Source organism: Equus asinus, chromosome 2 (assembly GCF_041296235.1).
Source record: "Equus asinus isolate D_3611 breed Donkey chromosome 2, EquAss-T2T_v2, whole genome shotgun sequence".
NCBI lineage: Eukaryota > Metazoa > Chordata > Mammalia > Perissodactyla > Equidae > Equus > Equus asinus.
Window position 1 is genome coordinate 128,449,685 of NC_091791.1, and position 14,419 is coordinate 128,464,103.

Here is a 14,419-nt window from a genome sequence, read left to right on the forward strand (position 1 = left end):
GCATCATCTCCAAAAAAACCAAAACAAAACATTGTTGTGTTATTTGTTTTATCATTTGGTCAAGCAGGTTGCCAGACCGGCCCATAAAAAGAAAGCTCGAATGGCGCGGACGCGCTCCGATTTCTTGACTAGAGGTACTTTTGCCGATGGGGAGGGGGATACAGAGGAAGATGATTACGATGACATTATTGAGCCCCTTCTCTCCCTTGACCAAGCTTCTCACTCTGAGCTAGGGCCTACACCCAGCCTGGGTCAGGCCTCTCACAGTGACTCCGAAATGGTAATTTTACAACAATATAAGAAAAATAGGCAACAAGCAAATCTGATGGGAATAGTTTTTGCTAATCTAAAGCTAACCTTCACAGCTTCTTCCCCATATACTGGTTTATACATGGGAAACCTCAGTGAACACAGCAACTAAAGCTAAACCTTAATTTAATAGGACTCAGATAAAGGGCACTTAGTGTATGTCAAATCATAAATTAGGCAAAATTCAGGTTATTTAACTTATTGCTAATGTAGAAATTTTCTGTTATATCTTAAAAAGTCTCAAACAGGGATCCTCAATTTTTTTTATGTGGGTTATACAGTCTCTGTTGCAGCTCCTTAACTTTGCTCCTGTAAAGTGAAAACAGCCATAGACAGTAAGTAAACATAATGGGCATGGCTGTGTTCCAATAAAGCTATTTACAAAAATAGACAATCGGCTGTATTTGGTCTGCTGGCCATAGTTTGCTGATCCCTCCCTGATCTAGTGAATAGGGTATATTTTAAATAATCCAGTAGCTTTTAACTGAAATGGTATTCTCTTTTCTTTCTTTCTTTCTTTTCCCTTTAAACTGCCTTCCCCTCCCCCATTTTTTAGTAATAGAAAATAATCATGAATTTTTAAACATTTAATGAGCAATGCCAAAAATATCTCTCTGTACCAACGCAGCCAAGTAGAAGGTTATATGTAATGTGAATTTGTTTTAATCACAAATATGACATTGGAGTCATGTTTGAATAAAGCTGCACTATTTTGACTAAGAATATAATTTTATCATCATATAGCAACCAAAATTAAGTATATATAGTTTGACAAGTATGAATGTGTTTATGGATATAAAGTATTTGATTTTGGAATTCTCCTGGGAAATATATGATGTAAGGACCCTGTATGTCCAATATGTCTAAAAGATTATCACTGATGAAGTGGAATGAATGCATTTTATTTCCTTGCGTATCCTTAATTAAGTTGGATCTCTAATATTCTTTAACATCTGTTCATTATGGAAGGAAGATTTTGGGATAGTCTTCTTTTGACTCTAAGTATTTTCTCTTTGAATTGTTTTATTTTTTTGTTAAAGATTGGCACCTGAGCTAACAAATATTGCCAATCGTTTTTTTCCCCCCTGCTTTTCTCTCCCCAAATCCCCCCAGGACACAGTTGTACATTTTAGTTATGGGTCCCTCTAGTTGTGGCATGTGGGACACCACCTCAACATGGCCTAACGAGGAGTGCCATGTCCGCACTCAGAATCCGAACCCGGGGCCACCAAAGCAGAGCACCTGAACTTAACCACTTGGCCTTGGGGCTGGCCCTTGAATTGTTTTAAACTGTTTGATTGTACCACAGACCTAGTTAAAATTAAAATTTCCGCTAATTTCCAGAATACCCTTATTGTCTTTATTTTTTATTGGAGATAGACCCAGTTTTTAAATGATTATATTGATATTCTAAAAAATAACAAACAAAAACAACAACCAAAACAGAAGCATGTGCATGACCAGTTCTCTAATTAGACAATCGAGTCATTACTCTGAGCCAAACTATAGGATTGTAGAAGTTGGAAATAATCTATATCCATTAATATACATAATTAGAGCCAAAGCCCTCTCTTCAGTGTGGGATAAAATAACTCTATTTTGGAGGTGCCCTATTTTTGAGTTATAAATAGTAAAACATACTGTATCATATGATTAGTAGTTAAATGTGAAATTATGCAATGGAACAAACTAATCTTAATGAAATAGTCTAACTAGGGAGCATACTTAAATTATTCTCTCAAGTGGACATAGATTTTTCGTTTTTGGAAGAACTTAGCATTTGTAATTGCTGTTTTGTTCCTGAGCGTTTCCTTTGTTACAAACCTTAGTCCTTTGGGTGGTAGAATTCTTTCTCACTGAGAACTCTTATTGAGAGGAGCCAGGAAGTTGGGCTTTCTGCTTGGAGGATTCAGCCCCTTTAAGGGTTCTAGCTGGTAGCCTCTGCCTGTGATTCTGTTCACCTGCTTGACGGTCACTGCATGCCAGTAGTTGTAGAGCACCCCTGCACAATGTGTTAGTCTCCTCTACAGCTTTCTCACTGTACTTCTGTTCCAGCACTGCCTATTTTAGGAACAGGTGGTGGTGTTTATTTCTGGTGGACACTTGCATGAAGAAGCTTTGCTTTCTAGAATATGCTGATACGTACTTATTGGGGTTGGGTTGGGAAAGGTGGGAACAGCTTTAAAATGTGTTTCTGTTGTTTATCTTAAAAATATGCCCTGTTCTAATGTTATCTGGTATTGTGAAGATGAAGACTAATTGTTTCTAAGTGGAATCTACTGAATTCTCAAAATCCAGATATCTTCAGGATTTTAATTGGGTTTGATTTTCTGGGCACGTGGATTTTTAAAAACTGGATAGTTGTGGTATTTTCTTCTGGACAAAGTGATCCCATCACTCTGACATTTGCTAAGAAGTGTGTCATTCAATCTTGGAGGAAGCCAGTTGTAAAATAACTGATCTAATAGGATAAGAACAGTTCTAAATGAATTACCTGAAGGGGATTTGATAAGCATTACCTCCTGAGTTGGTGAATTGAGGAGTGGAGGCCAGAGTAGTAGTTTCCCTTTTTATGATGCTGGTGTTTTTTTAACTTCCTACTTTTAACTCTGCCATTTGAATAACTGTTTAATCTCTGTATGCTGCTCTCACTCACTTCTTAGACCCACTATGTTGGCTTTTACCCAAGAATGACGTGTTCTGCTAAGCAGTACTTTAAGGTGACTTTCATATAGTCTTTTGGTCTCTCAATTTCTGCGTAGTAAGTGAGTTACTAAAATCATTTCTATCCCTTATTTGTAGGATTGGTATAGATTATAGTTTTCTCTGTATAGTTTTTTCTACCATTCCTCTGACTCACAGCCATCGTTTCTTTGGGTATAACTCCCAAATGCTCTCCAGAATTGGTCTTGTCTCTAGTATGATAAAACTAAATTTCTCAATTTCCCCCAAAACTGCTGTTTACTTCTTATATTTCTGTTTGTTCTTCTCTAAGACACTTCTCCAATCCTAACTGATGTTGAATTTTCCTTCTCTCCTCTGTCCACTCCACAAAAAACTGCCAGAAAAACCTGTTGATCAAGCAGGGCTAACTTTATTAGCTTATTTTACAGGCGGGAAAAAGCCAACTTGAGTAGGTCTTAGTAATTTCTCAGAAGGGGGAAGTCAGGAGAGGATATTTATAGGATTTTAAGGCCTAGGCTGGTGATTTTGAGGTGGCTCTTGCAAGTTGGGAGACTGATTGATATTGAACAAAGTTTATGATGTAAGAGGTTTGGATTGGTGGCCCCAGAACAGCAACCCTACTGTTGAATACACTTAGTATTCATATGTGTATTTTATTTCCCCAAAAAAATCAGGAACAGTTTATAGCATTGTGATTCTCTACTCTTTGAAGATTTGGTAGAATTTCCCTGTGAAACCGTCTGGGATTGGTACCTTTTTGTGGCATAATTGCTTGATAAGTTCCTCTTTTTTCCTTCTGAGGAAATTAATCTTTTAAGCTTTCTATCTAATGGGTTCACTTTTGGGTAAATAGTTTTTCTTATGAAATTATCCATTTCATCTAACTTTCAAGACCTCTAGTTGTACAGAGTTCTGGAAAGCAGTCTTATATGATGTTTAGAAGTTATCTGTTTCATTGGTTATTTCCCTTTTATCATCTCTTATTTTGTAGATTTGTGCTTTTTCCTTTTTCTTTGTTAGCTAGTCATTTGTCTATTTTGTTACTTTTTTCCAAAATAACAGGATTTTGATTTATTATACCTACTTTTTTTTTTCTATTCTCCACTGATTTCTGCTTTTACCTTTATTATTTATTTCCTTGTGCCTTCTTGTGGTTTACTTTCTTATTTTTCTAGTTTTTGAGTAAGTCATTTATTTTATTTATTTTTATTGATACAGGTTTCTAAGGCAATGGATTTTTCTCTGTTCAGTACTTCAGATGTGTATTTCATTTACTCTAATGTGTAAAGTTTTTATTTTTTAGAAAATATGTAATTTCAGTTTATATTTCTTTTTTACTCTATTTGGGAAAAATTTTTAGTTTTCAGAAAAAGCTTTTTTGTTTTTTAATTTTTATTAATTTCTAGTTTTATTGTATCACGATCAAAGAGTATTTGTAATGTTTCTATTTGATAAAATTTACTCTTGTTTTCTTTCTTACTTAATATGTAATCAGTTTTTGTGAATATACCATGTGCATTTGATAAGAAGGTGTATTCTCTGTTCAGAATGTAAAATTACAATAGATATCCATAATCTCTCCCTTACTGATTATGTTGTTTGTCTTCTGTATCCTTAATTTTTCTTGTACACTTCATCTGTCTTACACAGAAAATGCTGTGTTAGAATCTCCTAGTATTCATTGTGAATTGTGGCTTTTAGTATTAAAGTGTCCTTTGTCACATTCAATGCTTTTTGTTTAAATTCTACTTAAATAATAATATTACAGTCTCTGTTTTCTTATTGTTTCCATTTGTCTAGAATACTTTTGCTCATTTCTTTATTTTTAGCCTTTCTGGATCCTTTTAGATGTCTGTTTTCTGTGCAGTGTAGTTGGGTCTTGCTTTGTGAACCAAATGAAAATTTTTTTCCTTAATAGGTGACTTAAATCTATTCATATTTATTGAAATAACTGACAGATTCAGTCTAAGCTCTTTCTTATAATTTTATGTTATTATGTGTTATGTTAAATTTGATGTGTTTACTACATGGTTTTTTTTTCCCCTCTTTTATTTTTTTAAATTTCTTTTGATATGTAGGAAGGGTTTTGTTCTTGTTCTCTTGGTTATTAATTTTTGTATATGATTTTTAAAATGCCTTTAATTCACTTTTTTTTGTTGTTGAGGAAGATTAGCCCTGAGCTAACTGCTGCTAATCCTCCTCTTTTTTGCTGAGGAAGACTGGCCCTGAGCTAACGTCCATGCCCATCTTCCTCTACTTTATATGTGGGACGCCTACCACACAGCATGGCGTGCCAAGCGGTGCCATGTCCGCAGCCAGGATCCGAACTGGTGAACCCCGGGCTGCCGAAGCGGAACATGCACACTTAACCACTGCGCCACTGGGCCGGCCCCATAATTTACTTGTTTTATTTAAGCAGTTATTCTCTAATCATTTTTAAATGAATAACATTGTTTAATTCTCACCTGCTGTGACACAACTATCAATGACTTATTCTAATCTCTATTTTCTTCTCCCTTCTACGCCTGGGTTTTAGACTTTTATTTCTATTTTGGCAGAACATGTAATTTTACATATTATTCTTTACCCTAGTCCCCACCTTTGTTTTTGGCTTAGATCTACTATTAAATATATTAAATGATTGTATCAAGTATTTTGCTGAAGTTTCCCCACTTATCTGTTGGTTGGATGAATCTCTGCCCCTAGTAGATTACTCCTGAAGCATTCATAGATACAGAATTCCCTGAGTTCTGTCTATAGCCTTGGTATATGAAGGGATATCTTGGCTACATATAAAATCCTTATTTCATACTTTCTGTCCCTGAATTTTTTGAAAATGCTATTTTATTGTTATCTTGCTTTATTTGTTATTTTTGGTAAGTCTATTCCCAGTGTAATTCTCTTGCTCTTACAAGTTATTTGATCTTTTTAGTTGGAGGCCTTCAGAATTTTTTCTTTATATTTAAAGTTTAGGATGTGTCTTCAAGTTGATCGTTACAGACTAATTATCCCATATACCTGCAAGGCTCTGTCAGTCTGTAAATGCTGGTCTTGCCTTATTTTTTAAGTTTTCTTGCATTATAGTTTTAAATATTAGTTGTGTTCTATTGTTTTGTTTTTCTTTTTTAGGGTCTCCAACTATAAATATGTTTTTTCTTCATTTCCTGTCTTCCATTTCAATTACCTCCTCTCTTCCATTTCAACCACCTCCTCTCTGGCCCTTTTTACTTATTTCTTTGTATCACTTTATATTCTTTATTATCTTCCTGCCTTTGTTCAGTCCCCTTTGTAAACTTCCATTTGTACTTTTTCTTCCTTAGGCATCTTGTAAGTTAGTTTTCATTTCCCTATCTTTCCTGAGTTCATTCAACTCTCTGGAATGAACATTTCTTCTTGTGTTTTGTCTTTTTGGTTCATTTCTATTTTTAATTTCTGAATTTCTGATTCAGGATGGTGTTTCATATGTATGAGGATATTTAATTCATTTTTGAATTACAGTTTTTTGCTTCATGCTTGGTTTTTTTTTTTTTGGTGAGAGGTGGGGTTAATCAGCTGAGTTGTTTTGGTTCTCATTTTCTTTGTTTTCTTATTGTAACTTCTCTAGATTTTGTATGTTTTAATTTATTCATTTTGTGCGTTTGGGGTCGTGTATAAGATAATAAGTTCAAGTACTTTCTCTTCTGTTAGTGAGCAAAGTATGTTTCTTTTGCAGACAGCCTGTTTTGGGTTGGTTTGTTTGTTTTGTGGTGGTAGAGGCAGCATTGTGTCCTCCATGTTTGCTTCTCTTTTGCCATGCTGGATTCTAAATTTTGTCCTTTTGCTTTTGTTACCCAATTTCTAAAGGACACGCTTTCCTTCCTTTTTACCTTCTTCTTCCTAAGAAGCAAAGTCTTTCAAACTTGTCACCTTGAATCACATACAATTTAAATCCGTTCCCTTTAGTCAGTTCTCTAATCTACCAGTACTCTATAACATTTGTGTCAGTTTTGAGTCATTATAGGTGGATTGTTTTTTCCCTCATTACTGGCCATATATTTGTATTTCTTTGCATGCCTAATTATTTTGTATTGGATGCCTGACATTGTGAGTTTTGCCTTGTTGGATGCTGATACCTTTGTATTTGATTAATATTCTTGAGATTGTTATATTCCAGAGCTTTCTTCTGGAAGCAATTTGGTCCTTTTAGGTCTTCCTTTTGAGATTTCTTAGACTGAATGCATTGAATACCAGAAATTTGCTAAAAGAATAGATTTCAGGTAGTCTTATCACCAAAAAACAAAAAGAAATGTAGCTATGTGAGGATATGATATGTTAATTAGCTTGACTGCCATAATCATTTTACTCTTTATATGTAAATCAAATCATCATGTTATACACCTTAAATATGTACATTTTTAATAAATAAAGATTTGTTAAGTTCAAACAGAGCAGTACTTAGTCTAGGGCTCATTATTCTTGACTATTGAGGCAAAATCCTTTGTGTACATTGCCTGGTACCCTGGGAATCATAAGGTTATGTACTCTGACTCATGGGCACAGACACTCATACTGACCTTTTGTGAGTGCTGGGCACTATTATCTTTAATCCTTTCTAGTGGTCCTTTCCCTCATCTTGGGTAGTTGTCTGACACAGAAGCGTTGATTAGTTGTCAGCTAAATACTCAATGGGGCCTCTCTGAAGATCTCTAAAGTTCCTTCTTTATGTATCTCTCCTCTCCAGTACTCTGTCTTTTGGTCTCTAGTCACTCTGGTTTCTCTGTACCTTCAGCTTCATGTGTTCAACTCAGAGAATCTGCCGAGGTTCACCTGGATTCCCCTTCTCTGTGTCACAGCCTGGAAACTGTCTCAAGGCACTAAACTGGGGCAGTTGTAGGACTCACTTCATTTGTTTCCCATCTCTCAGGGATAACTATCCATCATCTTCATAGCTGCTGTTTTGTATTATTTTGTCTGGGTTGTTGTTTGGTTTTGGTTTTGGTTTTGGTTCTTTTAGGCAGGACTGTAAAAAAAGTCCCTGTTACTCCATCCTGGCCAGAAGCAGAAGTCTGTTCTTTAAATTTTGACAACTCAAAATGTTTTCTGTTTCTGTTGATAAGGCCATAGTCAAGCAGACCAAAAGGCTAAAGAGAAGAAATTATAACTATAGAAAAACAAAATATTAGGAAATGAGTTGAATAAGTAATGAGAAATTCTCTCCTCCAAATGGGATTGTCTTTAAAGGGGCAGATTTTAAACAAATGGAACAAGAATTGACAATTGAAATTCAGGTCCCAGTTTGGTAGCCATGTAAGTTGTTTATAATTCAGACAATTAGTGGTGATAATATCTTTTATTCTTTGGTCCCTTGGTTTTTCTTATCTTCCTGTGTTCTGGCTTCTTTAAATCCTTGACTGGATACAGTAAGACTCTATAATTGAAAGTTAAGCCATAAAAGTAATCATCACCTTTTAGGGACAAATAAAAGGAGGTATGAACGACTATACTTAGCTTTCTAGATTTATCAGATCCTGGATCTTTTGTCTGTATCTTTAGGTAGTTTTGACTTTTTTCTTACCTTTCTACTTGATATTCTTTGTTAAATTGTCCAAAAACATGATCTGGTAGATCCTATCAAGTCTCTTTACTTTAGGAAATTAATAAGAGTTTTTAGTAGGTTCTTTTATTTCAGTGAATCTCTGAATAATGTGAATGTACTTTTGTATATTTTTAATAGGTGTAATTCTCAAATAATCTATAACCTGAGTTTTAATTACAGTGCTATGATGTAGTTACTTGGTTTTAAAGTTGTTCATGTATGTGATTATTACAGACATCACAGCGATTTTCTTCGGTTGATGAAGAAGCAAAGCTTCATAAGACTATGTCTCAAGGAGAGATTACAAAGTTGGCAGTGAGACAGAAGGCTTCAGATTTGGATATAAGGTATAAAATATACACTGAGAGTTAATAAGGGTAATATAATTTTGTTTACTACTAACTGTAGTTAAACACTGAACCTCTTTTTAAAAGCATAATTGATAGAATAGCTAGTTTTGAAATTTGTCTATTTTTCAACAAATATTAAGTACCTACTGTGTGACAGGCACATAATGGTTCAGAGATATAAATATATATAAAGAGCTGTATCTTTCTATATTTTTAGTAGTGTGATTTGGGCAGTCATTAAATCATTATATGACTTATGATTTTTTTTGTTGTAAAAGAAAAGAGAACAGATGAGATTGAAAATATTTTCCAGTTTTGGACTTGGATTCTGTTCTAAACTAAGTGTTTTACAAATGGAATTGGAAAGGACTTTCAGGAAATAATTCTGTTCTCTTTAGAAGAGTATATGGAATTTTTACTAGTCAAGTAAATATCTTTGTCCCTTATGGTGTTATACAAGGCATTTGGGCCCTCACCGAACACCTGAAGATCACATTGAAATCAATATGGTTCATAACCCTATTAAAGACCACTTTCTCAATGACTGTAGAGGCATCATCCAAAGTAACCCAAATCCAGAGCAGATTATGCTGGAGATCAAATTTTGGGAAACAAGATATAACATAGTTGGAAGAACATACAGCTAGAGATAGCAGATTAAATATGTAAATTTAATTTCCACTCCCTTCACTAAAATTGCTCAAATTACAAAACCTATACAGGACAAACAACAACAATAAAACAACAGGAGACAATAATAATAAAATTGTGGAATCCAAAAAGTAAGTAGACAAATTTTAAATGTCTTAATAGGCAGGAGAAAGCTGAATTGTAAATCAGCTAAGAAAGAACATCCAACTGACTGACCTTCCCCAGTGCTAGCAGAAAATAGGAGATTCATTCTCTGGAAAGGATAAAACAGAACGTCTCTGCACTTGAAGGATGTCAGATACAGTTGAGGACTAGGATACATATTTGCCACAGGAGGATTTAATGAATGTTTACATACTGAATGTTAAGATTCCTCAGCTTTTTTCCTCTACTCAACTTCCACATTTCACATGCCCTTTAAGCAGATGGTTCAAAGAGTCTTTGGGGCTTTTGTCCAACCCTCAAGGAAAGAGCTAGAGATATTGGCATCAGGGTCATCCCTAGAAAATGGACCAGCCAGACAACTGTACAAGGAAGACCATGGTTTGGAAGCCCCACCAACACACATTAGAGCTTCCAAATACCTTTCTTTTTAATCCTACTTTTTATCACATTTGAGGAAACATTTTATATGAAAGAAACTAAAAGTAATGGATAAAATACAACTTGGAAGAAATAAACTATGCAGAGGAAAGAAAACTTCAAGACAGTCAAATACACTATCAACAGACTTTTGCATAAATAAATATAACTGCATCTGTGAAACCAAACAGAATGCACGAAAGACAAACATTCATAAAGAGCTTTTGAAAATTAAAAATATGATAGCATAAAAAAACAACCAGGAGAGTTAGAAAGAAACTTGAAGACGTATCTCAGAAAGTTGAAGACAAAGACAAAAAGACAAAGAGATGGAAGAGACAAGAAAAGATAAGAAAATTAGAGGAGCAGTTCAAGAAATCCAGTGACCCGCTATAGGAGCTCTGGAAAGATAGAGAACAAAGTAAATGGAGAGGAGCAAATCATTAATAAAGTAATTCAAGTAAATTTCACAGAACTGAAGGACATGAGTTTCTAGATTGAAAGGGCCCACTGAGTGCCCAACATATGGATGAAAACAGACCCATACCAAAAGACATGTCATTATAACATAATAAAGACAAAAGCAATCTCCATTATGGTAAAAGTAGCTTTTCAAATGATAGTTGTACAGCAAACACTGAGAGAAACTATGCCAGATTGGAGCAGGTTGGAAGGTTCTGGGAGAGATTTCGTCAAGAACATGAAACTGATGGAGTACTACATTTGAACATGTTGAAAGGAAATATATACAAACGAGGAAACACTTGGAGGTGAATTGTATGTAGAAAAGTGAGCAAATGTAAAACCATTTATTAACTCTTGAAAAAAAATGGGTTATGCACATGCCTCAGTTGTGAATATTATTTACATAATAAAAATAATAATTACTAAAAGAAAATACTGTATATTGATCTAACTAAAGTTACCATATGATTCAGTTGGGGACACATCTCTGTTTGTGGACAGTGTAGAACAGGAGTGATAGAACATGCTTAATCATTAACTGTGGTCACAAGTATGATAGCAATATAAGTATGGTGAGTCTTAAAAGAATCATAAATCAATTCAAAAGAGTTGCCTCCAGGGAGCAGAAAAGGAATGAGAATGGCAGAAGGATGCTGTCATTTGTAATCAAGCTTGTAAAACAATTTCTCTTTACACTCTGGATGTGTAAGTTTAATAATAAGCTTTAGGAAAAAAAGGAACAAAGGAAAAAAGAACATGGGCTTCAAAACCAGATAGACCTGACTTTAACTGCTGGTTCCATCAGCCCTCTGAGCCTCAGTTTGCTCATATGTCAAGTAAGGATAATACCTCTTTATCATGGTAGTTGTGAAAATTAGGCATATCAAATGAGGCATAGTGCCTGGCTCCTAGTAGATGCTCAAAAATTTTTTTTGATTGCCTAAGTGAACATACAAAGGAACAAACAAATTAATGTATAAATAAGCCTCCTAGTATGGAGTTAGGATACATGCTATATGGTCAATGAATGTAAGCTGTTGTTAGTATCTCAAGGTATTTCCTTGATCTGTGTGACGGGAGAGAGTTTATAAGCACTAAGAATGAGGTGATATACATAGTAAGCGTGATTCTCAACTTTGTCACTCACTGGTTATGTAACCTTGGGAAAGTTACCTAATGTTTATTTAAGCCTCCAGTTTTCACCTGTAAAATGGTTATAGTAGTTTGAAAGTAAACTTCTCGTTGCAATTAAGTAAGGTAATCCTGTGTAAGCACTTGTGCCCGGAGCAAGATAACGCAAATAAGTGGTGGCTTTTGTTAATGTTGATAACTCGTGAAAATAAAATAGTGACATTAAGACCTTTCTTATACAATGGTAAGTGGAAAGGTTTAAAATTGTATCTGCATCATGATTGCAGTGGTCTAAAAATGGGCATGCTTATATGCATAACGATTGGAAGGAAATTACCAAAAAAAAAGTAAACTAATGTGTTTACAGTAATGGGATATCAGTGATTTCTTTGTAAGTATTTTCTTTGTTAAGTTGTCCATATACTAAATCCAAGCTGGAAGGAGGACAAGAATGAAAAGATATCAGATCAGAAATCAGAAAACCTAAGTTAGAATCCAGTTCCACTGCTTTGTAGCTGTTTTGTGTTAGGGAATTATTTAACATCTCTGAGTCTTATTAGTTCTATGTTCAAGGTGAGGAAAGTAACCTGCCAGATGTTTAGATGTTAAATTGAAGATTAAATATGGTTAAACTTAAGTGTGAAGTTTAAATGAACTAATACAGATGAAAGATCTTTATATAGCTTAAAGTAATGTACAAATATTGTTACTGGGACATGCTGATTTACATTTTTACCTTTATTTTTTAAAAATAGACCTCAGAGAGCTAAGATGAGATTCTGGGCCAAAGGGAAACAAGGGGAGAAGAAGACTACTAGAGTGAAACCTGCCACCCAGTCGGAGGTTTTGGCACTCTTTGCTGGCTCAGAGATGATTCCAGCTCATCAGTTTCCAGAGGGTAAAAATGGACAGAGGGTGGAGATTGTCTTCGTAATTTCTGTTTACTTTTTCTGAATGTTTACTGTTCCTCTAGTATTCATAATGGTAGTCCTGTTGGCTAGATGTTCTAAGGAGATAAGACCAGGATTGTTAAATTCTTCCTTAACTAAAAGATAATTATAAAATTACATTGTACCTATAAAAGAAGTTCCAAGGAAATGTGGCACAAAACAGTGAAACAACTTCAAGAATGGTTATGAATCTTCAGTTAGCCTCAGTTTTCTAAAGTGTAAAAATTTAGCCATCACTCATTCACTTAACAAATATGTATTATTAGTAGCAATTAATAAGATAACAGCAGCTAATATTTGGGTGCTTACTACACACAAGGCACTGTACTAAGCGTGTTGTATGTATTAACTCAGTTGATCCTCACAGCAATTTTTTGAGGTTGGTATGGTTATTATTCCCAATTTATAGACGAGAAAACTGAGGCACAGAGAAGTTATTTGCTTCTACATGTATGGTAATTGGCAGAGGTGACATTCAAATCCAGGCAGTCCAGCTCCAGAGTCCACATTATTAAGTACCTGCTATATGTCAATGTCTGGCACTTTATAATGGTAGCTGTTATTTTGACTTTTTGGGCATCAGTCATAACACATATGAAACACGTAACACATATCAGTCAACAGTCTGTTGAGAAAATTGGCCTTTCTAAATGCCAGAATCACTAACTTTCTAAAGATTCCAATAATCCCAGCATTAGAAGATTAGTTCCCAAGCCCTTTGCTAAAGTATGTAAGAGAGTTTTTACTTACTCTGTAATAATGCCAGTCATCTTCACCAGGGACATACATCAAAGGGGAGTATGTGGTAATGAGTGGGTGAAATACTAGTATTGGATAAAACAGAAAGAGGTCCAAGGAAGAAAGTTATTATCTCTTACCAAAAGATAGAACAGACCCAGTTAACATAAGTAAACAAAACTTCTCATGTCTAAGATAAGATAGAGGGGCAAGGAGGAAAGATCATCAAGCTTCATATAGAAATTGAGGAGTCAGAATGGAGGCACCTGTATGTCAGAGATAAAAATGGTAGAGATGTAGTTAGAGCCCTGTTTTTGTGTCTTGTAGCTTTGCTCCTATTAGTTGACAAACTGGTATGGATAAAAACAATAATAAATTAAATGAATACTACAAGTTTAGTTTGGAAAATTTGGAATTTCTTACCGTTACATTACTAAGAGGATCAATTTCTTGTATCTTACCTGGTTTACAGTAATAATTCTAAAATTTTCATTTTCCACTGCTAATTCCCAAGAAGGAAGTGTAAAGCTCTTTAGTTGAAGCATATATTATGACAGACTTCATTGTGTATTTGCTTCATAAGGATACATGTATAAAAATTAAGACTGTAGCTTTTTATTTATCTTTGGGTAGAAATCCATTAACGTAGCCTTTGTTTTTAATGGTGAAATAGGATTATAAACAGTTTCTTACTAACCATTATTTCTTTTAAGAAAGATATTGACTTTGCTAAATGAAATAATTACATACTTATATATCTAGGTTATATAATGGAATTAAAATCAGTTGATACCAATTTGAATTTACTTGTATCTTGTATCTTTATAATTTTTATTCTGGTACCGTTTCTGAGATTGAGTCTGTCTCACCTCCTGGGGTGGCATTTAGCGTGTAGGAGGCTACTTCATGATCGGCATTAGCTTTTAGATGGAGTGAGGATATACCATTGGACAGACGATAAGGTGAATGCATGTGGGGGAAAC

At 34.6% G+C, this 14,419-nt stretch overlaps 1 protein-coding gene across 14 annotated transcripts in view; it reads left to right on the forward strand.

Moving 5' to 3' along the window:
- MYO9A (myosin IXA) overlaps positions 1 to 14,419 on the forward strand; it is a 289,527-nt gene that overhangs the window by 203,743 nt on the left and 71,365 nt on the right. For 7 of the 14 annotated variants that reach the window (XR_011498480.1, XM_070498757.1, XM_014849679.3 and 4 more), the window contains 3 exons: positions 65 to 280; positions 8,804 to 8,916; positions 12,504 to 12,646. Coding sequence is in view for 13 of the 14 variants with exons in the window: in XM_070498757.1 (XP_070354858.1) it covers positions 65 to 280; positions 8,804 to 8,916; positions 12,504 to 12,646 (472 nt within the window). In the remaining variant the exon portion in view is untranslated. The remainder of the gene's footprint in view (positions 1 to 64; positions 281 to 8,803; positions 8,917 to 12,503; positions 12,647 to 14,419) is intronic. The other 7 variants (XM_070498780.1, XM_014849685.3, XM_070498794.1 and 4 more) reach the window with 2 other exon arrangements.